The following is a 26,689-nucleotide window of genomic DNA, read 5'->3' on the forward strand; positions in this document are numbered from 1 at the left end:
GTAGGGCTCGGCGAGCCTTCGATGCTGTAGTGTGCACTGTGCTTCCCCACGAGGAGATGAAGAGATGCGGTCCACGTTCTCAAACTTACTCGACAGGAAAAGCGTGTTTTGCTGGATCACATCACGGGACTGACGTCTGAGGAGCGCCAGGCTAGAAGAGTGTCAACGATTCTTCCAGCAAGTGCTCACTGAGAAAGCTGTGCCTACACTCACGTAGGGCTGCCGCAGACCACAAGGGACGCGGAGGCAGGATGAGAGGAAGCACCAGGGAGACGCTTCCCCGAGGAAGGGCCGGAGGCGCTGGGCAAGGCAGGGGCTCCTGCTCTGGAGGAAGGCTTGCCCCACGGCGGCTGGTGCAAGGGGGTCTGAGCTCTGATGCTCTGGCTCAGGGGAGAGCGGCTGGGCCTGGATGAAAAGTAAATCTGAAGCAAACCGACACGATGCAACAGGTTCCAGCGAGAGAGAACGTGCGCCATCCTACCCACCACTTGGTGCTGGTGGGATGTTGCTCGGCAGGGGCTCTTCCCCAGCTCTGACACATCTTGGCCCACACCATGGAGAACTTGTCCTCCTTGGCCTGACACTCAAGGCCTTCAACAATCGAACCCCTCTCCTTTTCTCCCAATGCTCCTGGGTAGCAGGGGTAGCTGGTGCAGCCCCTCGGGCCTGACATGGAAGCAGTGGCCCTGAAGGTGACAGGGCATCTCAGCTGCGGACAGAAGGGCCTGATCCTATGTCACATCTGGGCGGCTGAGGCCAGAGAGAAACGCCTTTGTCTTATTTGTGTCTTGGTTACAGCAGGTTAAGCTCCTATCGTGACTGAAATACACTGGTATTTTTTTTCAAAGATTTTATTTTTAAGTAATCTCTACACCCAGGTTGTGGGGCTCAAACAACCCCGAGATCAAGAGTCACATGCTCCATCGACTGAGTCAGCCAGGTGCCCCTGAGATACACTGGTAGTATTTCCTTTATACAGATGAGGATACTGAGTTTAGGGTATGTGAGGAACCTGTTTGATGTCATAAAGCTGAAAATCGAGGATCCGGTTTTGACCTTGTACCCGACTGAGTCCTGAGCCTGTGTCCTAGGCCCCACGGCACACAGAGCTTCCCTTCCGGGAGGTGCAGGTCCCCTCCAGGAGAGGACACGAGTCAGGGACCTCACCCTCCACCTTCCTGTTGCAGAGCAGGACTCCTGGGTCTGGCAGGGGAGGATCCGGGAGTCAGGGTACTTAACTATGCAGGCACCCGGGGCCCCGAGAGCGCCTTCCTCTCCTTGGCCAGTTGTCATCAGGGGAACCAGCTGGTCTGGGCTCCATGCAGGGAAGTGTGGCAGGAAGGAGAAAGGAAGGAAGACAGAGGGCTGGGAAAGGAGGGGAGGCGCCCACAGAGCTGGAAACGCTGGACCTAATTTGGCAGTGAGCTATTTCAGGACTGCACCCTGGGGACCTCGGAGCAGAGATACTGGGGGAGGGCAGTCTGGGTGTGCAAATGCTCCTGGTCCACGTCTCCTCCAGAAGCTGTCAGCTGCTCCTGGGCTGACTCGGGAGAGAGGAAGGAGGGAGAGCGGCCTGCCAGCACTTGTGCTGGGTGACGCGAGCTTGCTGTCTGAGCCAGGAGGGCCTGTGGGCGTCACTGGAAGTAACATGTTCGTGCTGTGTTTGCAGGAGCACATTGCAGGGCAAGAGCTCCCTGTCCACGGTTATTTGATCATCATAATTACGGAATTATCTCTTTTTTACTGATGAGAGACTGGGCCAAGGATAGGGGTTCAGGGAGTCAAGGCCAGAACCTCCAGAAGGGGCTGAAGTCAGGCATTGGGGTCGGGAGGCCATAGCTCTCCGGATGCACAGAGCTTGGAGGAAGTTCCCCTGAGGACTCCCTGGATGCAGAGAGCGAAGGGGCCAGGGCTGTTGTTGTGCTCAGGGCCTGGGGTCCCATCTGCATTGGTTAAGCTGCAGGGGTTGGGGGGGACCTTCATCCACTCGCCCAACAGATATCCACAGGGTTTGGCAGGCTCTGAGCCAGGCAGTGTACCAGGAGGAGTTTGTGGTCCTGCGGGGCGACGTGGCAGTTACACAAGGTTTCACGTCAGGTGGATGGTGGGCAGACCCAGAGCGAGGCCCTGTCCCTTCTTGGAACAGACCGTATCCGTCTCTGCCCCTGGATGCCCACAGTAGCCTCTCTGTTCTTCTCCCTGTTGCCATTCTTGCTGGGGCCTATCCGTTCCGCACCCAGCAGCCACAGGAAACCTTCAGTGGCTTCTTGCTGAACTAGGAACAAAGCCAAAATTCCTTCCGTGGCTGAGGAGCTCTTCTCACCTGGCTGGCCCTGGCTCCTTCTTCAGCTTCATCTATTACCCCTCTGCCCCCTCGACCTCTGGGCACCGGTCACGCCGCCCTTCTTGCAGACCCTTACCCTTGGTCAGGGCTCCTCACCTCCTTTGCACACGCTGTTCCACCTGCCTGCCAGGTTCCGCCTCTTCTCTCCTGCTCTCATCCACCTCCCTCCCGCCGGTCTCTGCTGCTCTTTGTCAGACACCTCGTCCTCAGCACAGGCCAGGCTGGGCCTGCAGCCAGGATGCTCACAGCTCTCTAGAGTTACTCAAGGGGTGTCCATCTTTTCCCAGACTGAGCTCAGTGACGGCAGCACCCGTTTCTGCTCAGCACCGTGTGCCCAGGGCTCGGCACACGGTCACGACCCACGTTTCTCAAATGATGGATGAGTGGATGAGAGACAGACGGACGTGGCACCTCAGAGAGGGAGATGACACTTGACGCTGCAGAGACCAGGGAGGGGCTTACGGCAGGACTGTAGTTCACAGGGCCACAGGCCCTCACGCTGGCTCAGGGGCACCTGATGTGGTGACCCTTCCACTCATGAGGAACCCCTTCAAGTGCTCCCCAGACAAGTGTCACCTGGTACCATATGCCTTCTCTCTGTGGCCCTGCCTCTTCTCTCTTTGTCTCTCCCTCATTTGGCTTCTTTCTCGGGCCTCACCGGGCCCAGGGTCAGGAGCTGTGCTCCTCAGCTCCACTCCTGCAAAGCCAGCAAGAGGGCAGGGGTGAGGCGCCTGACTCTCCCTGGAGCTAGAACCAGAGCCAACAGGTCCCTTCGGGGAGGGGGAAGCCACCTCTTCGACCTGCAGTAGTTTGGAGGCCTCGGCACTAACTTTTTACCCCAATTTCAGAATTGGGGTCTTCACCAAACAGGCAGTAAAGTGGGGTAAGAGGAGGGTGAAAACAATAGCTGTTGACTGAGCACTGACCAGGTGCCAGGCACCTTATTTCTTAACCTGCATAATTTCTTTTAACTAGAACAATCTTGTGGGCAGGTAGTGTTATCATCCTCACTTTATGGATGAGGAATCTAAGGTTCACCGGGCCAGGTGACCAACCTGAAGTCCAACGGGGTGAAAGGCAGGGCCAGGATTCAAGGTCATGTCTCTCTGACTCCAAAGCCTGGCTCTAACCCCTGCTGAACTCTGGTCACAGCGACTGGTTCAGGGATGGGCATGTGATCCAACAGGGCCACCAAGAGAGAGGGACTCCCAGGACTCGGGGAGCTGTTCAGGGAAGAGCCTGCGAGGTGCGCCCCATCTCGCAGGAGGGTACATCCCGGGACGCTCATCGGCCAGGTGTGGTGCAAAGAGATAGCAACTTTACTGCTGTAGACGTGGTCTGGCAAAGTGAGAGAGCGATTTTGTGGAGTCTAAGGTGAAGACCACACAGAGGGACAGAGTGGAGAGATGGTAAGAAGCCAGGGATGTCATCAGAGCTGCTGAATCAAGCCTCACCTGCAGCTGTACTTCTAGACTTCTTAATCCCTGAGTCAGTTTTGTTTTTTTTTCCCCCGTAAGCCAGTTTGATGGTGTGTTTTATACTTGTGACCAAGAGAGTCCTAACTTGCCCAGAGAGGGGTCTTTGGCAGTGATACCAGACCAATGTAGGTTGCCTCACAAGTAATACAAAGGAGGAGGAAATTGAGTAAAGCAGACTGTGAATGTGTGTGTGTGGTTGTCTGAGGGGCAGACGGGTTCTGGTTTTTGCAGGGAAACCACTCCCAACCGCTTGTGTGTGGTACAACCTGTGTACCTCCCTCCCCACTGTTCCACCCCCCCACCCCTCCCCTGGCCCAGAGCAGGGTCCCTGAGCTGGGGAGAGAGATGCCATGTTGGCCATCCCCACCTGGCCTATGACTCATAGTCTCACCCACACGGTGCTGCTACCTCAACAAACCGAAGCCCTTTCTCGGTCCCTGACACCTGCCACTGAGCTGGATTTTAGCAAACAGTCTCCTCTACGGTGTATTGGGTCACCGGGAAGGGACCGCACATTCACAAAGCACTCAAATCTGGGGCTTGGATCAAGTGAGGTAATAGACATAGTCAGGGAGAGACCTCTGCAGTGAGAGGTGACAACGCTTATCATAAAGCTTTCCCCTGTGATCCACTATAGGACCTCGTGGCCGGCACGACCCTGTGAATTCATATTCTTACAAATCCTGTGGCTGTTTTTTAGGTAGTGTGACTATATTGCATTGCATCTGAGGTGGGTCCAAGATAAACTGTTAAGCATACACATTTAAAATATACCACGGGGCGCCTGGGTGGCTCAGTTGTTTTAAGCGCCAACTTCGGCTCAGGTCACGATCTCACAGCTCGTGGGTTTGGGCCCCACATTGGGCTCTGTGCTGACAGCTCGGAGCCTGGAGCCTGCTTCAGATTCTGTGTCTCCTCTCTCTGCCCCTCCCCCAATCACACTCTGTCTCTCCCTCTTTCTCTCTCTCTCAAAAATAAAATAAACATTAGGGGCGCCTGGGTGGCGCAGTCGGTTAAGCGTCCGACTTCGGCCAGGTCACGATCTCGCGGTCCGTGAGTTCGAGCCCCGCATCAGGCTCTGGGCTGATGGCTCAGAGCCTGCAGCCTGTTTCCGATTCTGTGTCTCCCTCTCTCTCTGCCCCTCCCCCGTTCATGCTCTGTCTCTCTCTGTCCCAAAAATAAATAAACGTTGAAAAAAAAAAAATTTAAAAATAAAATAAACATTAAAAAAAAATTAAAAAAAATAAGATATACCACAATTTTGTGACCTTGACTTGGGAATTCTTTATTTTTCAATATGCCAGGGACCTCAAAAAATGGCAACGGCCAGGCAGGCCTCTCTTAGCCATTCTCCGCATCTTCTAAGGATGGGAGGTTTCTTTGGTTGCTCCTTTGCCCCCTTAAAACAACTGTGCTGGGCCTGAAGGACGTATCCACTAGGCTCCCTCTGCAAAGAGGAGGCTCACAGGTCCCCCTGTGGGGCGGCCAGGCAGAGACGGGAAGGGTTGTAATGTAGGGGTCTCCCGGACAGTCGCGGGAAGGGCCATTAGCGGGGACCCACGTCAGTCTGGACGCTCTGGAAATTTTACTTGCATAGTTGTAACATTCTTCCACCGGCAGAGCAGCGTAATGATGGGCTTACGGGGGGAGGGGGACGTAAGCTAGCGCGAGAGAGACACAGAGACATAGAGACAAAGAACATGCAAGGGCAAGGCATCGTCGCCTGTGGCTTTCATTGACTGTTCACCGCGTTTTGTTACTGTGGGCTCTCCCATTTATGTTTCCTTTTCCTTTTTTTCTTTTAAAAATCCCACTCTCCTTTCTACAGGCAACGAACACGTGAACGTGCAAAGACAGCAGTGGCCCGGCCTTAATACCCCTCAATTGGCATGCCTTGGAGGGGATGTCGGGGGGGCCAGATGGGGGCTGGGGCTGGCTGTGGCCTCGACAACACCCGATGAGACAGAGAAGTTGGGGTGTTGGGGAACGGTGGGGCTGAGGGGGCCTGACTGCTGTGCTCTGCCCAGGGAGCCCTGACCCAGGATCAGCTGGACTGAACTTCCTCCTCAGGACTTCTTCCTCCAGCTTTGCCCTGGCAGGAATCACCCGCCACCAGCTGCTTTCTTGTCTCTGGTGCCCCTTGGGACATCAACCTTCTGAGCCACCATGGGTGCCATAGACTGAATGTCTGTGTCCCTGCCCCTCTGCAAATTCCTGTGAAATGGTATTAGGAGGAAGGTCTCTGAGAGGAGATGAGGTCATGAGGGCAGAGACCCCTCACAAAAATGAGCCCACAGAGCTCCCTCATCCCTTCTGCCACGTGAGGACACAATCAGAAGCCAGGAGACAGTCTGATCTGTGACCCTGGCCTTCCCAACCCCCAGAATGGTGAGACACAAATTTCTGTTGTTTAAGTCTGCGGTATTTTTGTTATGCCAGCCTGAGGAGACTAAGACAGTGGGGAAACAGAGGCAAAAACCAGAGAAGAAACTACGAGCCACCTCTGCCACTGCCCGGAAAGACAGTTCACCTTGGAGTCCCCATCCACCAGGGCACCCCCGCTGCCACCCCCATCACCTCAGCACACCCACCTGCACATGCTGGCCTAATTCCCGGCAGTCCACACGCGGTGCCTCGTGCTATCCCCAAACTGCCCTCCTCTCCTGCCTGTGTGTCCCACTAGAGTGGCAAAAAAGGCCACGGTTTTGCTTCCTCTAGTTCCCTGACTGCTAGGCCAATGCCGGGTAAGAAGCCGGGCTGCGCAGCCTCCTGGACGGCCCTGGGCCTGCCGACTCTTGGGCCTCCCTCTCCAGGAAACGATGGCTGTTCCTATGGTTTAGGACGCTGTTGGCTGGCTGTTCTTTTCCTTGCTGCCAAATACATGCTAACGTGCACAGTGAAGCTTGGAGTGGCTCGCTCAAGGGGAAAGCACTTACCGATTACACTTAAGAGCGCGACCACCTGAAATCCAATGCGTACAACACGTCCCTGACTCTAATGGCAGTCTCCTGGTTCTTCAAGAACCAGCTCAGGGAGTGTGTTCACATCCGGCCTGTTGTCTCCGGGTCAAAGGCCTCAGGGCAGGAAGAATGTGGGCTTTCCCCCAGGTAGACTGTTTTCCCAGCAATGTAGTCCATCCAGAAGGCAAGTTCTTCAGAATGCCCTGGGGCAGCAGATTGAGCCCAACCTCCTGTAAGAATGTCCTTCATTTCTGGGCCTGGACCACAGTGTCTGAATGTCCACAGGGAGGACCCAGAGACCCAGTGTGATCCTCTATCAACCAGCAAAAACCCTGCTGTGCTTTCAACACTAGACTTACTAAAAGAGGGAATGGCTTAGCATTTCATCAAGATTCAGAAAAAGGTTTTCGACCATCGCCCTTAGGAATCGCCAAAGCTCAGACGAGAAACCTTGTCTTCCTCTCAGCGGCACCTCTTCCTTAAACGCCAATCGTGCCTGAAGTGACTTCTTCAAGCCTGCTCCGACTTTCCTACCGTTTCCCCAGGACGGATAAGTGACAACAGGGCAGAAACTAAGCAAAAGCAGTACTTCCCCTATGCCAGTTCTCAGGCCCCTTTCCCATACCCATATTTAGCTCCCGCCACCCTCTGCCCAGAAGGCCTGGCTCCCTGCTCCCCTTCACCTGCCAGGCAGAAGCAACCTTTGAAAACCAAAATAGCTGTCACTTTGCTTTAAGGCACACAATCCTGATGCTAATTAACCTCTCCTGAGCACCTACTGTGTGCAAGGCCCTGCTCTGAGAGCACACACTTTCTGAGTCATTTAATCTTCAGACAACCCGCTGATAGATCACTGTTATTATCTCCATCATCATTACCCACCTCAGGGCTCATCTCGCTGCACTTTCATGAAAATAAAAAACGCTCTCTATGGAAGTGTCTGCCCTCCTTGCCTGTGCCCTTTGGGGGTAGGGACTGGGTCTGACCCACCGCTACATGAGTTCCTGCATGGACAAATAAATGGGGCAATGCAGGAGGCTGCTCCAGCCGCCTTTGCCCTCAACATTGAGATCAAGAAGGCATGAAAATAAGTGTGTTCTGTATCTTTCATTCCCTCCTCCACGGGTGTGTCTGCTCAGGGCAGGGGCTGTGTCTGTCCGGTTCACAAGCATATCCCTAGCACCTAGCCCAGCACTTGGCCTCGGAACACCTGCTGGATGAATGGAATCACTCACGAGCTCAGCTATCCACTGGCCCCTGCTGTGCACTGAACACAACGATGGGGGGAACACGCAGATGGACGAGACTGGTGCTGTCACCCTGGGCCAAGGTCTCAGCAGCCAGATGTGGGGCTCCTTATGGCAGGGCTTAGTGTCTGTCCCAAACCTGGAGCCTGAGGTGGTTTTAGACTACAGGGAAGGAGCTGACCTGGCTGCACTGAGTCACGTAGAGCTGGAATGTCAGAGCTGTAGGAAGTCTTAAAAGTCAAGAAGTCTAGGGGCGCCTGGGTGGCGCAGTCGGTTGAGCGTCCGACTTCAGCCAGGTCACGATCTCGCGGTCCGTGAGTTCGAGCCCCGCGTCGGGCTCTGGGCGGATGGCTCAGAGCCTGGAGCCTGTTTCCGATTCTGTGTCTCCCTCTCTCTCCGCCCCTCCCCCGTTCATGCTCTGTCTCTCTCTGTCCCAAAAATAAATAAACGTTGAAAAAAAAAAATTTAAAAAAAAAAAAAAAAAAAGTCAAGAAGTCTACCTTCTCATCTGAGGAACAGGATCTCCACCCAAGCTTGAGAGCCCTACCTCTTTTTATCTTTGTATCCAACCCTGCCGCCCTATGCATGGTCAGCCAGGAAGCGAGTTCTCCGTAAGCGTTTGTGAAATGACTAACTGGCCAACCGAATGAAAGAAAATGAGGCCTCCCATTGGCTGGGTAATTTGAGGCAGACTGGTCAGATGGAAAGAGAAGTGAACCGTGACTCCGGAAACTTGAAGTTCTAGTCCTGGGTCTGCCACATCATCCCCTGAGTAGGTCCCTTTCCTGTTTGGGCCAGATGGGGCCTATTTTGCCCCATCTGCAAAATGGAGCAGTAGAATTAGATGGTCTTAAATGGAGGAGTTTCCAGCTCTTTTGATCTGGGCAGGCAAAAGGTCAGAGCAGGGCGGACAGAGTTGGGCTGGGATAGCCAGGGAGCCTCGTGCGCAGCACGTGACAGGCATTCTGGCTGCTCCCAGCAGAAGCCTCTTCCTGGCCTCAGGTTTGGGCACCGGCACATGGAGGCCTTCATCTGTGCCTCCCCCAGCCCCCATCAGATCTGACAACCACCAGTGAGCTTTCTCCAGGCCCCAGGGAACTCAGGCAGAACACAGGCCACAGAGCATCCTTGTTTTCGTCCGTTTCAGAATTCAAGCAAACTACAAGGGTGAACCGTGCTATGTCATGGAGACAAGGCCACAATATTTTCCTGATTAAAAAAAAAAAAAGATAGGGTTCTGAGCTCCACGGTGTGACTTAAATGTCAAGATTTCTTTTACCAGAGGAGATCTGATGACATTCTGGAAACCAAGTGTGAAATTTGATTCTGCCTCCCCAAAGAGCTGCCATTATCTCAGGTTGGTGGGGGGCAGTTCTAATGAAGCCCCTTGGTGGAACAGAAGAGCCCCAGGCGGCAATTCCTGCTAGCACCAGTCTTTAGTCCTGTTTAGGTCAGTGACCCTGCACAGCTCAACTAAGTACCTGTGCCTCTGTTTCTAACATGCAAAATGCAGATACAACTGTGCCCATTCCTCACTAGATTGCTATCAGGATCATTTATCAAGATTTTATCGATAATTTTAAACAAACAAACAAAAGAACAAGACTTATTTATGCGCTGAGAACTCTGCGTCAGGCCCTCTCCTTAGCACTTGGCATGCATTATCTCACTTAATTTTACAGCAGATGAATGAAGAAGGTATTAGGATTATGCCCATTTTAGAGACAGCAACACTGAGTGTTGAGGAGGCTGAATATTTTACCCAGGGCCATAGAGCTGGTGGTACGGCTGGGATATGAACATAGTATCCAACACTTCTTGTGTCAGGCACCGTACGCAAGACCTGTACTCTGTCCTCAGGGGGTTTATAATTTAATGAGAGAAATAAGCACATGTACAAAGGGTGAACAAATGAAAACGAGAGTATTTTCAACTGGATAAAGCCTCCTACAAGCTCAAGGCATTACTTCTTCCTCCTGCCCCACTAGTTTACAAGGTATGTTACATATGTAAGTATACACGGATATGCACATAAATGCTATGTACGTTTATATGTGCAGGTGATAAAATCTGTTAACATGGGATTGCTTCTCCATCCCCCCATCGGTCCAAGTGAACCTTCTAATCTTGTAATTGTCTTTCCCCCCCATCCTTTCTTCCAAGGAGTCCAGGCCAGTTCGGCCCAAGTTTCTCTGCTTTTGTGATGCAGATGTATGCCCTGGGCTGAGCGCGCAGAAGCGCAGGGAGGAGAGAGGCTGCTCCAAAGGTTAAGACAATTTACATGATAATGAGCTGGGGGTGAGGAAGGAGGGAGGTCGAGAGTGAGGGAAGAAAAGGGGAGCAGGGAGCAGGAGTGGAGGAGGAGGGAGGAGGAGGGAGGGGGAGAAGGAGAAGTGGAGGGCGAGGAAGAAGAAGCCGAGAAACAGATGGAGAAAAGGGGGAGGGGAGAGGAAGAGAGGGGACCTCTTAGAGGCAGAGAGGAGGAGAAGGAACCAGAGAAAAGGCGGGGGAGCGAGAAGAAGAGGCCAAGAGAGGGAAAGCTGCAGGGAGAGAAGGGTATCTGCAGAATTTGGGGGGCCAGCAGCTCAAGAGAGAGAGTGGAGGTGGGGCAGGCATGAGGAGGACAGAAAAGGACGTCTGAGAAAAGCAGCAAGAGTTACCCTTTGGGTCCCTTTGCATACTTTTAGAGAGACTTAGGATAAAGAACGAGATTTTTTTAAAGATCTGTTTTGCCTGGTTGTGCTGTGCCTGTTTAAGTGGCTCTGGACCTGAGCCACATGGATTACAGCTTCAACAGGGTTCCCAGCTAGATTAAATATGCACCTATTTTGCCTGCATGACCTGGGGCAAGTCACTGAGCCTCTCTAATTTTTTTTTCACTTGTAAAGTAGGGATAACCATAGCACCCTCTGCACAGGTAGCTAGTGTTAGGATTAGGTAATTAATGTAAATCGTGTAAACTGGGACCTGGAATTTACAGATTGGAAGCCACTAGTATCAGCATCTTTAGTTCCTAAGGCTTCAGTTCTCTGATCTATGTACTTGCTGATCACTCCCGCTGGGTAGCAGGTAGTAGGTAGCCCATGAGTTCCAAGGAGACTTAGCACACGGGGCCCAGCCCAGCCCCACCTGAGACTTTGCTGCCAAGGTTTCGCCTTGTTCCTGGTCAGCTGGTTTTCTGGTCTGTGCCCATCTGCCCCAGTAGCCTTCTCAATCCCAGGCCCCTTTCTTCCCCTCATCACCACACACCCCTCCGGCTGCCCTTCCTTTCCAACCCCCATAGAGACCTCACACCCCAGCGTGCCTCCCCCTCCCTCTACCCTCTGCTCGCACAGGAGCCATCATGAGAGCTTCCTTAAAAACCCACTTTCATCCCTCCCCAACTCAAAATCTATCAAAAGCTGCCTGCTCCCAATAGGATAAAACCCAAACTCCTCGGTGCACTTTCCAAGGCCTCCCGGATCTGGACCTAACTAACTGCATCTTCTAACTCTTCCACACCTTGCAGTACCCTAACCTCTGCTCTGGCCACTGGCCTCCCCTGTCCATCAGATCTGTTTTGGTAGCTACCAACCCACTGCCTTTACTCCTGTTCTTCCTGCTGCTTCGAGTCCCTTTCCTTACCCACCTCAGTCTCCATCAAGCCACACCCCTGCTTCAAGGTCTGTGCCAGACTCTCTTCCCCGAGAAGGTTTCCCTGACCTCCCAAACCTCATGATGGCCCAGCCATTCAGCTTGTGAACCCTGTCTCCCAACGAGATCAGTTCCTTAAAGGCTCTGTCTCACATGCCTCCAAATCCTCACACAGCACTTAACACAAAGCCTTTACCCACAGTACATACCCAACCAACATCTGTTCATTCAGTAACGAATTACAGGTACTTCCCCTTTTTTCTCCGACAACGGAGAAAGTTAGAAATGTCATTCTACTCAAGGGATTGTTCTGAAGACCTACAATATTCTGAGCACTGTGCAGGTTTTTATGGGTGAGGAGGGGACCGAAAGATGGAATGACACAAGCCTTGTGCAGAAGGACCCGAAATTATGAGGGATTTCTTATTCTAGGCTCCCCTCGTGGGCTTTATGAGTTCCAGAGCCCCCTGAAATTATAGGCAAAATTTCCCAGATGGGTGCATGGGACAGACAGGAAGGCTCCCCGCTTTCATTAGCTGCTCAAATGGGTTTTGAACACCCTAGAGAGCAAGGGTCATGTTTCTAAGGAAACAGTAACACAACCAATTTTCCTATTGGTGGGTGAGTAAATGCTCGATGGAGAGAAAGACTTGAGCTGAGTTTCACTGTCAAGGGGAAGGAAGGGAAAGCCTTCACAGAAGAGAAGGGAGCTAAGCTGGTTCTCAGTCAACAGGAGGAATTCTAGGAGGAAGAGAAGGGGAGAAGGGCATTGGGAGCACAGGGTGTGGCCTAAGACAAGGCCTGGAGGCATGGGAGTGTGTGGTATCTTTGGGGAGGGGCCAAAGATACCCCCTGTGGCCCCTCTGTGGGCTTCTATGGTCTTCTGTGGCTGGGGCAGGGGAGGTAGAAGCCCCAGATTGATGTAGGGGGATCCCTGTTACTTGTCCCAGGTAGAGGCTCTTTCAGGAGTGGGCTCATGCACAATCATATGGCCTGGGGTGTCTACATGACAGAGAAGCTGAAAGAGAAACCAATCACTCCTCCCTCCACTGGGGGGCCAGGGTAGGTGGTGAACCAGCTGTCAAGAGAAGTCAGGAACACCTGTTCTAATGAGGTACAGCAAGGAAGCTTCTAGATGCTTCTCTGTATGGAGAGTGCAAAGCTGGCTGGCCCAAGGAGGCTCTGGATATGGGGCTGTCTTCCTCTAGATAATCCATGATGGGTTGGGGGAGGAGGGCAGAGGTGGGGAAGCCAAGAGAGTGAGGGAGTCTTTAGAGGCCGAAACACAAATCTGGGTCTGCTCTGCATTGGGCAGTTCTCACAACATCCAAACAGCAGACTCTCCAGGTGGGCAGCCCCTGGGGTCCTGAGAGAGGAAAGAGATTGGAGATCCAGCATCTGGGGTCAGGGCATCTGGGAACCACCAACTGGCTGGCTGTAGGTAGACCTGACTGGAAGATTCCAATACCCCAGGGCCCTGCCGCTCTCCCAGGGTGCAGTTCAGGCTTTCTGTCTTCCAACATGCCAGGCTCACTCCTCTGTCAGGACCTTCGTGCTTGTTTGGAATCTTTGTCCCCTTCTGCTCCCATGGCTGTCTCTTTCTCATAGCCAAGTTTCATCACAAATGTCCCTTCCAGATTCAGGGGAAACTGTCTGAAGTAGCTGCCCCCATACCCCCACCCAGATTAATGTGTAGGGATCCCTGCACTCAGCTTCCCAGACTGCAAATCCATGCTGGCGTGCTTCCAGAAAACACCTTCTCCGGCTGCCTGGCTCACTTTGGCCTGAGTCTTGGGTCAACTTTTCTTTTCTGCTCCCCACAGGTGACATAACAAAGGGAGGAGGTGCCCATGGGCCTGGAGGCCTTTGTCAGCCAGAAGGATTGTGCCTGAGGAGCCTGAGTTGCCTTAGGGATGGGTCAGGCACCTGCCATGGTGCCACCTATGACAGGACTGGGCTCCGACCGTACCATGTCCAATGGACTCTCCAGGGCAGCCCCGCTCTGGTCCTGGTCTCTCTTTGCACTGGCACCTTCCCTGCCCTCCTATGTGAGGACTGTCTTGTCTTGTGTCACAGAGGAGACACAGCCCCAGAGGCCCCAGGGGCCCCTGGCATAAGTCCTTGATATATCGTATTCCTCCCAATTCCCAAGCAATCTCTGTTCAGGGTAATAAAACGGAGAAAAAAAAATTCCACAGGAATAAGTAGAGCTTTCAGAACTGAAGGAGAAAAGCATTCCAAAGTCACAATGACTTGTCTGGGTTTTAATCAGGGCAGGAGAATTTTGGGGAGGAAAAGCTGGTTGGGAGGCAGGCATGGCAGTGAACACATATACCCTTGGGAGATCTCACAGGCCGTGCATATGTGTGTGCATGTAAGCGTGGAGGGCATGTGCTGTGGGCACATGCGCCTTCTGTACTGTAGCTGTCATTTGGTTAACAGAGATTTGGGCACCTTGCTCTCTCTTTGGCCAAGAGGCCTGTGGCCTGTCCTTGTCTAAAGATCACACCAGGCATTTCCTGCCCTGGGCTTTAATGCCTGAGTTAATGAAAATGAGTTAATGTATAGAAGATGCTTAACACAGCACCTGGCAGCTAGGAGTGCTCAGTAAGTGACAGCTCGTCAATTACCACTGTGGCCATTATTATTAACACCAATGGAGCCCTATAGCCATCTTGGCTAATTCTGATGCTCTGAGTAGGTATGCGCTGACTGCCTGGTTTCTTGGGGCACCACCCACTCTGTGCTCATTCCTGAAGCCCCGGCAGCCAGCACCGTGCCCGGCTCGCTGAAAGCCATCAGTTCATGCGTCACGGAAACAGGACTGAAGACCTAGCATTGCCACTCTTTCCACAGGCCCTGGTTCTATGACAGGAAACCAAAGCAGGTCCCCCTGGTGGGAAGTGCCTCCTTTGCAGAACCACTGCTGGACTTGGCCCCTCAGAGGAGCAGGGGGCGGGGACCCGGCCCTCCTGCCAGCACCAGTCGTCCCTGTCCAGGGCTGGCCTTCAACACACCCTCAGGCACCAAACACCCCTGTGGAGGAGGAGCCAATGCCTGAGCTGGGATGAGTCTGCCCCATGGAATTAGAATTTTGTGTGTAAATTACTGAATTTTACATGTAAAGCTGTCGGCCACAGATTACTTACCAGACGAGGATAGTTTTCCTCTGTGAGGGAGATGATTTTTAGCAAAGACAGGATATGTATGTAGCACACTACTGAATCACACAGTAATCAGAGATTAATTCTCTCCATCCAGAGGCTCCAGTGTGGGGCCCAGGCGCTCAAAGACCTCCCCACCTTCCCTTCTCCACCTTCCAGGACACAGGGAAAGGATTGCTGGGATTCACGACCCCCCAGGGCACAAAGAGCCACTGGTGGATAGAATTCTCTAAGGCTGTTTTCCTTCTTTCCCTTCCTCTCTTTTATTTAGCTTTGCCAAGGATAGCTGTATATGGTTCAGTCTTACAGTTAATGCAAATGTTTGCAAATAAGAGGCTTTTATGCACTTATTCCATTCACCACTTATCAGACACCTGGAAACTCAACTGAAAAACAGTTCCTTGTCTATAAGCATTGAATCACTAAATTGTACACCTGAAACCAGGATTACAGTGTATGTTAACTAACTGCAATTTAAATAAAACGTTCAAAAAAACCCCAACAACCCCTATTTCAGGACATCAACTTCCTACAGGAAGGAGAGCCTCTTAGGTCCTCAGACTCACCTGGAAGAATGAGGTGTAAAGGAGGAAAGAGAGTCAATTCAAATGGCTGCCCCCCACTCCCAAGAAGGCAAGCACAGTTCTCCTAAGGAGGGGAGACGGTGCTCAGGTAGTGCTTGTTTGGTTTGAGAAATGCTTTTTCTGTTCAAGTTCATTGCCCAAGGGCAAGTACTCGCACAATGTTGTGTGTTGTAGGAGTTCCAATTTAGGACAGTCACCAACCCTTTGTCATATGCAAAATAAACAAATTCTGTGTCTGCTGTCTTTGCTGGCAACTTTGCTTGGGAGGTGTGCCCATCACCTAAGCCCCTGTTTGACTGTATTTGCCAGGCTGACTGATACACTGGCTTAGGCTGGCGACTAGCCTTCTCTATCACACACAGCAGTCTCTTCCTGTTCCTGGGAGGTAGCCGATGTTGCAAAGAGCACAGCCTCCCTCCCTGAGGTGCCCATGGGCCCCGTGGCCTACCTTTCTCTCTTTGTCACCATATTCGATGCCCAAAGTATCCATGGCCCGGACGATGGCTGCCAGGGACTGGATGGTGTTGCTGTAGACAACAGGCTTGTACTGTTTCACGTCTTCTCCAGAGAAGCCATCTTCGTGGATGATCCTAGAGAGAAAAACCACACACACATCTGATGAGTGCACTGTCCTCACTTGGCATCAAGAGTGCCAGGTGCGTGAAGCCCCCGGGGCCAACCTCCTGGCTTTGCTGGCTGAGGACTGGGTCCGACCCGGATGCTGAATTACTGACCTGCTGCATCAGTACCATAAAATCTGAAGGAAGAACCTACTGAAATTAAGCTGAAACAGAGTAGTGGCAAAAAGAAACGTAGTGTCTTTACACTCCCTATTTATAGTGACAGCAGTATCAGTTGGCAAGGTGCTGATAATACTTGAAAGTGCTTAGAACAGGAGGGGCACACACGAAGAACTCAATAAGTGTTAGCTATTGGTATTTTATTTATTTATTTTTTTTAAATTTTTTTTTCAACGTTTTTTTATTTATTTTTGGGACAGAGAGAGACAGAGCATGAACGGGGGAGGGGCAGAGAGAGAGGGAGACACAGAATCGGAAACAGGCTCCAGGCTCCGAGCCATCAGCCCAGAGCCTGACGCGGGGCTCGAACTCAGGGACCGCGAGATCGTGACCTGGCTGAAGTCGGACGCTTAACCGACTGCGCCACCCAGGCGCCCCTTAGCTATTGGTATTTTTAAGCAAAGCTCAGGGTCTTAACTTAAATTTCCACTTAGAAGTACATTGATGAAGACCCCGGCAAGAAGCCTGCAAATGAATGATAATTTTTTTTTGCAGAAAACTCACAGTGCTTGAAGGAAAGAGGACTCACTTAAATGAACCGTCGTCATCTCTGACAACAGAAAAACCAACAGAAGGAGGGTGCCTACTCTTCCATCCCTGGCTGGGATTGAACTACCGTGTCACCCTTATTCTGGTGGCTCTGAATAGTGACACGGAGGACACAAAAGTGCCATCAGTTCTCAGAGGCCACGCGATACTCTCTGCTCTCCTGTTCTCAGACTCCTCCGAGGTCAAGGTTAAGGCTAGACATGTCCTGATGTCCCTTCTCCCTGCAGAGAGCAGTCACTCTGTACAGGCTTACTGCTGACCAGGTTCCAGGTAGGGGAAAAAGCTAGAAAGAGGGGATAAAACCTAAACGTTGCAAGAGTTCTCCTATAGCTGAAGTAACGAGGAAAGACTGAATGGATTTTGAGACTAACACCCAACAGTGGCCACCACCTCCCCAAGAAAACTGTGTAAATTCTTCTCTGGCCACATTTTCCAGTTCGCAATTAAATACTACTTATGGTATGTACATACATCAATATGAGAGCTGAGACTTCCACATCAACATGGCACTTTTCCATTCCTTCATTACCTTCAGTACAGAAGAAAATCACTAACAATTCTTTTTTTAAAAACAGTTTTACTGAGACATAACTCGCATACCATTCAATCCACCCATTTAAAGTGTGCAAGTCAATGTTTTTTGGTATATTCGCATAGTTCAACAATGATCACTAGTCTAATTTTTGTCCCCCCACCAAAAAGATACTCTGTACCTATTAGTAATCTCCACTCACCCCCCACCTCACAGTAAGCAATCACTAATCTGTATTCTGTTTCTATAGATTTGTCTATTCTAGACATATCATATAAATGGAATCATATAACACGTGGTCTTTTGTGATAAGCTTCTTTCATTTAGCATAATGTTTTCAAGATTCATCATTTCATCATGGTACAGCATTTTTCAGTACTTCATTTCTTTCTTTCTTTCTTTCTTTCTTTCTTTCTTTCTTTCTTTCTCTCTCTTTTTCTCTTTCTTTCCTTCCTTCCCTTCCTTCCTGGCTTCCTCCCTCCCTCTCTCTCTCTTTCACCCTCCCTCTTCCTTCCTTCCTTCCTTCCATCCTTCCTTCCTTCTTCTTTCTTTCTTTCTTTCTTTCTTTCTTTCTTTCTTTCTTTCTTTCTTTCTTTCTTTCTTTCTTTCTTCAGTAGGCTTCATGTCCAGTGTGGAGCCCAATGCGGGGCTTGAATTTTCAACCCTGAAATCAAGAACTGAGGTGAGATTAAGAGTAAGATGTTCAACTGACTGACCCACACAGGCATCCCTGGACTTCATTTCTTTTTATTGCCCAGTTATATTCCATTGTATGGATATGCCACATTTTATTTATCCATCCATCAGTTGATGGACACTAACAATTCCTGTTGTAAAATTTGACTTGATACTGGGTTGTGAGTCTTTATCCTGGGTTTCTCTAAGAAGCAGATCAGAATGACCCTTGTGACTTTTCATGGACTTTTTATTAACCCTAAATCCATTTCTGTACAAGTTTCTGGAGGGAGTGTACACGTAGCCTGGATCATTGATGCACCCCAGAGGGATCTTAAAGGAAATTGCTAGTTCCCACTGTAAACAATCAGAAAATTGGACAAAATATAAGAAACAAGAAGTTTCAGACACAAGAGAATAAGTAGTACAGGACTGTGATCCAGGAGACAAGGGAAACAAATATGGTAGCCTTGTGATTGCCTCGGCTTTCCACCTGGAGGCATTTACCAGCTCTTAGCGCAGGGAGGGAGAACTCAAGAAGAGCACAGATCTGAGTTGATGAGACAACGCTCAAAGTTCAGGAAGCCTGAGATGGCTGGAATTTGAGGGGCAGAGTACCAGGGAGAGAAATCTACAGAGAGGGAGCAATCACTAGATATATGAATAGGGGTCTCCTCAGTCTTTGGCTGAATAGGGAGAGATTGCGAGGGCTCAGCAAGGAAGAGGCATCAGGGAGCTTATAAGGTGAACACTTCCCAAACCTCACTCAAGGCTGGGAGATGTGTGAGTTCTGACCAGGCAGAGTGGAGAGTCCTTGTTGAACAGCTAGATCACTCAGCAGAGACCCTAGAAGGCTCATGCCATAGTAGTAGGTCTAAACCAGCCCCAGAGTAAAAGCTACTTTAGACCCACCCTGACAAAGCTTAAAAATTTGCTTTAAAAAATTGAGCTGACCCACGAGTAACTTAATTTCCTGATAGAATAAAGTCCAACACTGTTTAAATCAGGACAACAGAATCAGACACTTAACAATATTTTTTAATGTCCGGCACCCAATACAAAATTCCCAGCTATGCAAAGAAGCAAGGTGTGATGCACAACAAGGAGAAAAATCAGTCAATGGAAGCAGACTCAGAAGTGACAGAGGTGATGGAATTAACAATGACTTTAGAAATACCTATTTAAAATATTTTCAAGAAATTAAAGGAAAACATGAACATAACGAGCAGAGACATGGAAGATATAAAAAAGAACAGAACAGAATTTCTAGAGATGGAAATATAATATTTGAGATAAAAATTTCACAGTATGCAACTAACTCATAGAAGATTAGTGGCCTTGAACAATCAGCCATGGAAACTATCCAAACTGAAGCAAAGAGAGGAAAAAGGCTAAAAAAACTATATTGTGTTATTTATAACATATGTAAAAGCAAACTTATGCAACGACGGCACAAAGGATAGGAGGGATAAAATGGAAACACGCTGTTGAAAAATTCTTACACATGAAGCACTTCAAAGTAAAGGTGGTAAGTTAAGACACATATTGTAAACTTTAGAACAACTAAAAAGCTATATAAAAAAGCCAGTTGTTACCTAGGCTCCATGACCAGCCTCCCCACAGAGGGTGGGACCTGCTGGGGAACCTGAGAGGTGGAGCCGGGATTTGCAGGTCCCCATGACACTGTCTCTGAAGAAGTCAGTGCAGTGAGTTTCTCATGCTTCATTTTGGACCAGGAGGCCTTACCACTCTCCCGGAAATACTCTCTAGACCCTTGGCTGCCTTCAGGATTTCCCCTGAAACACTAGGGATGGGGCTATCATTTTCCACACCCATGAGTATCAGTCCTTATGCCACCTAATAAGGCAGGGAGGGGACGTTTTTTATTCTGTTTGACAGAACAGGAAGAGAGTCTGAGAGAGATTAAGTACTTGGCCTAACATCTTCTCAGCCCAGGAGTGGAGTGCGGGTCGACCGGGACACTCTTCTACACCAGCTGGACTGGGTCGAAAACTGCCAGAAAGGTCTCAGCCTGGTGCCTGGGGTGGCCCGAGATACAGAAGCTTCATGTGAGGTTTGCAGAAATGATGCGATGTGGGAAAAACCTGCTCCGGTCACAACGATGAGTTCCATACCTTGTACAAACTGGCTCATATGAGCTTAAAATTGGACTTCCTGTTTCAGGGTGGGATTTTATATTGCCCTCTAACTACCAAGTAGTAAATGCTAACACTAGAAAATCTGGGCCATATAAAACACCACCAACAAAACCCCCCACAACAACCCATATTATCAGTAATCCCGCCACTCGGGGAAAGACGCTGCAGTTTTTAGTGTCCACCCTTCCAGGACTGTTTTCATACCACCTTGTTCATCTTCGCTACCCGCACCCCCCTGCCCCCAGCATTGATTTGAGTCGTGTGTCCTTACAAGTATCACTTAAGGCCCCTTTATTTTCTATTTCCCCATCTCATTCTGGAGGCAGAGCAGAGCTGTGGTTAGTCTTAGGAGTCACACAGGTGTGGGCAAACCCCAGCTCTACCACTGACGAGCTGGGTGTCATTGGTAAAGGATTTCACCCCTCAGGTCTTGGGTTTCTCATCTGCAAGGAGCTGTTGGGTGAGGAATAAATGGAAAGTGCCGATCGTATGTAAGTATATAATAAATGGTACCTATTAGTAATATATATCCTCATTCCATAGTCAAAATCCCCCAAATAGAATTTCCTTCATTGGCAGTATAAAAGAAACAATAATAATAGCAGCTGATGTCTGAGGGTTTGCTCTCTGTTAAGGGCTTTACATGTACCCTCTCATCTAATCTTCAAGATAATCCTAGGAGATAAAAACTATCATCACCTCTTTACAGATGAGACAACCGAAACTAGAGAGATGGAACCACTTACCTGGGGTCACACAGCTGGTAGGTGTCAAAGTGGCATTCGAGACCCTACCTGTGACCACCAGACAGACACACAGAGGCAGAAGTGCTTCTTCTGCTCTGGATCCCCGTATCCAGGTTCCCAGAGGGTCCGGAGATTTCACATACACAGTGAGTATCAGAACATGTCTTATAATATCAGTCCAAGGAGTGTGGGGCAAGGAAAGGAGGAATCTGGTCAGGGGCTGGAGAGGCAGCCCAGGGGAGTCTGAGGTCTGAGCCCTGGAGGAGATAATACCAGGGTTTGGAAAGCAGGAGCAAGGCTGCATGAGACACTTTAGCAATAGTCAGTGGCATCACATTGCAATAGTCCTATAAACTGATCTTCATCCAAGTACAGAATCAAGTCCCAGAGACATCAATCATTTGAGCCACTAGATCAAGCCATGCCTGAAGCTAACCCTATCTCTACACTTTCGAGTGACAGCAGCCAAATAATTCCCTCTTATTTTTGCCTAAGCTAATTTGACTTGGGTTTCTGTCACTTATAACTAATAGAGTCATGACTAAAACATGATTTGCACCTTGATAATAACAATAATCAGAGATCATCTCCTAGTAAACTTGTTTATTAATTTTCTGTCTTTACCACCAGCCTGTCAGTCCCTGGAGGCCAGGTACCACATCTCGTCTGTCTCAGTTCCTCTTCTCCATATTATTTGGCACAGGACTGCGCTCTGGACAGTACTCAGAGAAAGTGGGACATTAACTATGTGAGTCTGGAGTAGACAGATGCTTAAGACCCCCCCCCCCCTCGAAGGAGCCCACTAAAGGAGGCAGATGTGTGTGTGTGTGTGTTGGGGTGGGAATCCACCAGATTTCCTATGCCTGCAGACCCAGGGTAGCAAAGCCAAGCCAAGTTAGATGCCACAATGGTGCCCATCCCAAACTCAGAGACTCTGAGGGGTGGACCAAGAAGAAATGGGGAGCAGGCAAGGGCTGACTGCAGACCCGAGTGTTTCCCTTTGGACAGAAGCCACCAGATAGACTCTGGAAACCTGGCAACACAACTGAGGGAGGAGACCTCAAGTGCAAATGGGGGGGAAACGGGGGAGGGTGGCATCCGAGCCCACTGGAACAGGTCTGAGCTTTCTGGGAAGAGGCAAACAAGGAGTGAGCCTCGGCCTCCCTTGCCTTGGCTCCCCTTCCTTACTGCCTTGGGACCTCGCAGGAGGCCTGGACCAGGGCTCTCTTGTTCTCTGCTTCCCCTCTCAGTGTAGGACTGCACTCAGCTGCAGTGAGACTCCCTGGGCACGGTGGCCTTATATGGTCACAGAAGCACAGGCTCAGGAGCTGGAAAGGACCTTGGAGGATCCTCTGGCCCAGCAGCCACTCTCCTTCTCTGAATCACAGGTGCCTCTGAGATTGTGGCAAATGCCCCCACGCACATACTGTTACCCCCAGTTTCTGGAGGTTCAAGAACTCAGGGCCCTAAGCTGCTGGAACAGGATTTTTCACACCATCTGCAGGCTGGATTAAACGCCCCTCTGCTCCCCTTTCTCAGCACCCTTTCCCCTGCATTGGAACTGTCTCTCTATCCTCCACCATAGCCCCTTTGGGGATCTAGATTCAGGGGGTGCTTTGGGAGCCAGACTCAAGCTGTGGGGCTGGGCAATCTCTTTCACAGCTCAGTGCTTCAGCTTCCTCAACCTTCCATGGAGACGGGCCTGGTAACAGTAACTCTCCTCGCCAGTCGTGGTTGGTAAAGAGAAGTGCCGGGCATCCAGGGCATCATAAGCACTCAATCAGCCCCACTGTTATTATTATTGTTATCATATTTGGTGAGCAGGGCAGGGTTGGGGTGGAGCTACAGTTGGCTGGCTGCACCATGTCTGTCCTCTTCAGGAGAGGACGTGACCCCGGGGCCACAGGGCAGGGAGGCCAGGAGGTCACAAGGGGACCACTGCCCACCAGGAGGAAGCCAAGCAAGGCCACAGAAGGGAAGATGGGGCAGGGAGAGGGGGCATTGTTGGCACTCAAGCAGAGAATCTGCTCATTTACCTAACGAACATCACAGGAGCAGCAGTGGGTTAAAAAGCTGGATTTTCTGACTTGGGTGCTGCTCCATGATGTCATAAAATGTGTTTCTGATCACAGCTGGAGATTCACATGTTGACTGTCCAGGTTAGGTCAGTGCTCGGTGCCTCACTTGTGTGACACTCACCAGGGAGACTGATCAGCAATGGGCATGTGCCCTGGGGCCACGCCTCTGCCGAGCCGTGGTGGGAAAGGACCACCTTGCATTCATGGAACACATATTTAATCCAACAGTGAACAGTGAGATGCAGTGATTTAATGGCTCACACACCAGCAATGAGGGGCTCCACAGAACCCATCAGAGAGCATGGGATCTGAACCGGGTCCTAAGGTGAAAACACCAGTTAGAGTACAATGTGTGTGTCCTCTGGGGCCATTTTTATAAAACGACGTTTGCATGTGATGGTGTTGGTAGGAGGAAGGGGTGTGGAGAGAGGAGGGAGAGGGGGAGAATGCTTAACAAAGTATCATCAATAATCACTTTTGGGTGGTGGCATTCAGGGATTTTTTTTTTTTTTTACTCTGTACGTGTTGGTTTTGTCTCATTAAAAAAATGTGCAATTGGTATTTGAAAGAACACATCATTTTCAGTGGGAGACAGACACTTGTGCTTAACAGGGGGACCATTTTGGCCGGGAGAGAGGACCAGAGTAAAAAGGGGTAGAATCATAATCAATAGGAATTTCCTGACATGTTTCACTTGGGTTCAGCCTGACTTAAGGTCTTGAAGCCTGACTTCAAGACTTTGAAGCCTTGAGGCCTGGTCCCTGCCTCCCCAGGGCTCTCCTTCTGGATGATAAGGCAAGTGTTAAGAATGGCAAGGCTAGCGATATAAAGTGCTTTCTGCCAAGGGCCAACTGAAGGGTTTGTGTGTCAGACGTTTTGCCCGCCACCCAACATTCCCGTGTCACCCCAGTGAGTTACTTTCCCTGCCTCTCTTGCAGCTAAGAGTGACCACATGATCCAGTTCAAGTAAGATGAAGGGGAGTAGGCCAGAAATGCCTCTGAGAAATGGTTTTCCTTCTTGGTCCAAAGAGAGAGGGTTTTGAGAGCAGTTTTCCTGCCTCCCTAGTCTACTACTTCCTTGACCCTGGCTGTGCCTCCACCGGTCACACCCTGGCTTCTTGCCTTTCTATGTAGTTGTGAGAAAAGTAAATACTGGCACCATGGTGGCCATCTTGTGACTGTGAGGCTAAATGCCACCACCCTGAAAATGGCAGGTCAAAGGGGTTTAGGGGGCTCCCAGTGGCACTGCTGAACTGCAAAATCAACCCTGGGGCCATCTGATAACAAAGGTAGATCGTGCTCCTACCAGGATGCCCTCTGCCTGGGATAGGGAAATGGTCCTTCCTGGAACCAGCACAGAAAGAGTCATTTTCCAGCTGGGAAACTGACATAGAGAGAAGAGGTTTGCCTACAAGCTTATGGTTAGCTTGTGGCAGAGCAGGGACAAAATTCCCAGAGGCCTTTCCATTGTGCCACAGGCCTCTCACTTCCCGTAGTGCTGCCCTGAGGCAGGGGAGCTGATGGGTCATAGCAGGTGAGAAAAACATCTATCATTTGCAAAACAGAAAGATTTGTTTCCCCTTCTGTCTTAAAATCTCTAGTTCCCAATACTTTGGAGGCTTCTTTGAGGGTGTTCTTTGTCCATTCATTCATTCACTCATTCCCTCTTTCACTTTTCATGTATTTTTCTGGTACCTCCTATATACCAGGCACTGTAGCAGGTGCTAGGGAGACAAGAGTGAACTGGCAGACACAATTCCTGCCCTCCTAGAGCTTGAATTCTATTGCAGAAGGTAGATATTGAATAAGTAATTTCACAAGTACTTAATTAAATTATAACTGGAGTCAGCACTACCAGGAATTAAAATACCACTGGAAAGAGATCCAAGAGGAGGATCTCCAGCACGGGCTCAGGAAGTATCACGGAGAGTTGAGCACGAGCTGGCTGCACAGACAGGGACAGAGACAGGACTCCACACGGGGGGACAGCACATGCCAAGGTGGCGCTCCAGAGAGCCACTTCTCTGCATGGTCTCCGTGTGTCTTCCGGAGGCCCTGGCAGGCACACGGGGTGCTGGGGAAATGTACTAAAGGAACAGAAGGCACTTCCTGGGCTGGCGGGTGGGACTGGGAGCCGGAGATCCCAGTCAGGAGGGCTGCTCTGGATCTGGCGCCAGCGTAGGTCTGATGTTTCCTCCCGAGGGAGGGTTCCACCCAACCTCCTGGAAAAAGTAGAAACAGTAAGCCAAGCCCATGTGGGAAATGTCACAAACACCGGCCAGGCTAAGGGTGCTGGCAGGAACAGCAGACAGCTTGAGGCGGGCGCAGCCGACGGGAGGCACCCCAGGATAACAGGCAGAGGGGAGGGTCCTGCTGAAGGCCTTTCTCTTCTTTCCCATTGGTGCTCCCACCAATTGTCACATTTACTTTCATCTCACAAAGAGCCGAAGTGTCGTGCCCGGTGGGGTTTGACCCGCAGGAGAGACCCTGGCTCCTGATTTTGTGATGCCACCAAGAGTGAGGACTAAGCAGAACGGTCAACAGTGGTCCAGAAGGTACTGTGTGGGTGGAGCCAGGGGGTGGATGGGAGGCGGGCACTTCCAGGACGTGCAGCAGCCCCAATCCCTGTGAGGACACCCTTCCGTCTTTCCTTCCTTCCTTTCCTTCCTTCCTTCCACAATATAGAATGAGCACCCATTAGGAGCTGGACACACACTGACCGTCCTATTCACTAACAGTGTGGACTGTGGGCAGGTTCTCAATCTTTGTGGGCCCAGATCTCTATTCTGTAAATGGGGATAATGACGCTGTCCCTTACAGGCTGTCAGCAGTATTAAAGAACATGTGGGGAGGTCCTGGTACACAGGCCTGTTAGTTGCCAGTTGCTGACATTACTTAAAAGATATAGACCGATTGGTGCTAAAGCAGGGCTAAGCCTCTAGTCTTATCTGTCGGGACACGGGTCCCCCTCCTACCCAGTGTAGCAGGGTCTTGACCTAAATGAATGAGCTCGTTGAGGGACCAGAGGGTACTCATGCTTTGAACGACTGGCTCAGACACCACTGGCTGGGCAGAGGTAAGATGTGTGCGTTTTACAAAGTAATTATGCTGAGACCCTGATTTCTGATTTCCCAGAGTTCCAGGAGAGCAGAGAGAGTCACTGGGACCCAGAGGCCCTGATGACAGGTCAGAAGCTTCGCTCTTGTCTAAGCATAAAGGCTGCTTCCTTGATTGGCAAAACCAGAGCTCTCCTGAAGGTGACGCCTTCCTCTTCCTCATCCACACAACTGACCACTACATGTAAGGTGCCGTTCATACAGCACCCAGCAGACAGTGGTGAGCAGGACAGACATAGCCCTTGACTTCAAAGGACTCACAGTCTAGTTGGGGAAGACAGAGAATAAAGAAGTAAATAAAGAAATAGTATAGAGTGATGAACACAAGAAGCGTAGAGTGAGGGGGTTGGGGGTGTGGAGTTAGAAGCCAGGAAAGGAGGTGGCATGTGAAAGTGAGGCCTGATTGATGAGGACCGGACCTTGTATGTATGAGAGGAAGAACATTTCAAGTAGAGAGCACAGCAAGTGCAAAGGCCCGGGGCACCCTGTGTGTTAGCAGAATGGTGAAGAGCCAGAGGGGCTAGAATAAAGTACCAGGGAGAGTGGAAGACGAGGTCAGAGAGGGCAGCAGGGAGCTGATCATGTAGGGCCAATGTACAACTTACATTTTATCATAATACACAT

General features: G+C 50.5%; 1 protein-coding gene across 2 annotated transcripts in view; it reads right to left on the reverse strand.

Moving 5' to 3' along the window:
• GNAO1 (G protein subunit alpha o1) overlaps positions 1–26,689 on the reverse strand; it is a 171,062-nt gene that overhangs the window by 70,043 nt on the left and 74,330 nt on the right. For both annotated transcript variants that reach the window (XM_086689401.1, XM_086689402.1), the window contains exon 3: positions 15,859–16,000. In XM_086689401.1, the coding sequence (XP_086545527.1) occupies positions 15,859–16,000 (142 nt within the window). The remainder of the gene's footprint in view (positions 1–15,858; positions 16,001–26,689) is intronic.

Source organism: Puma concolor, chromosome E2, assembly GCF_028749965.1.
Source record: "Puma concolor isolate L17-30 chromosome E2, mPumCon1.1.hap2, whole genome shotgun sequence".
Taxonomy (NCBI): Eukaryota; Metazoa; Chordata; class Mammalia; order Carnivora; family Felidae; genus Puma; species Puma concolor.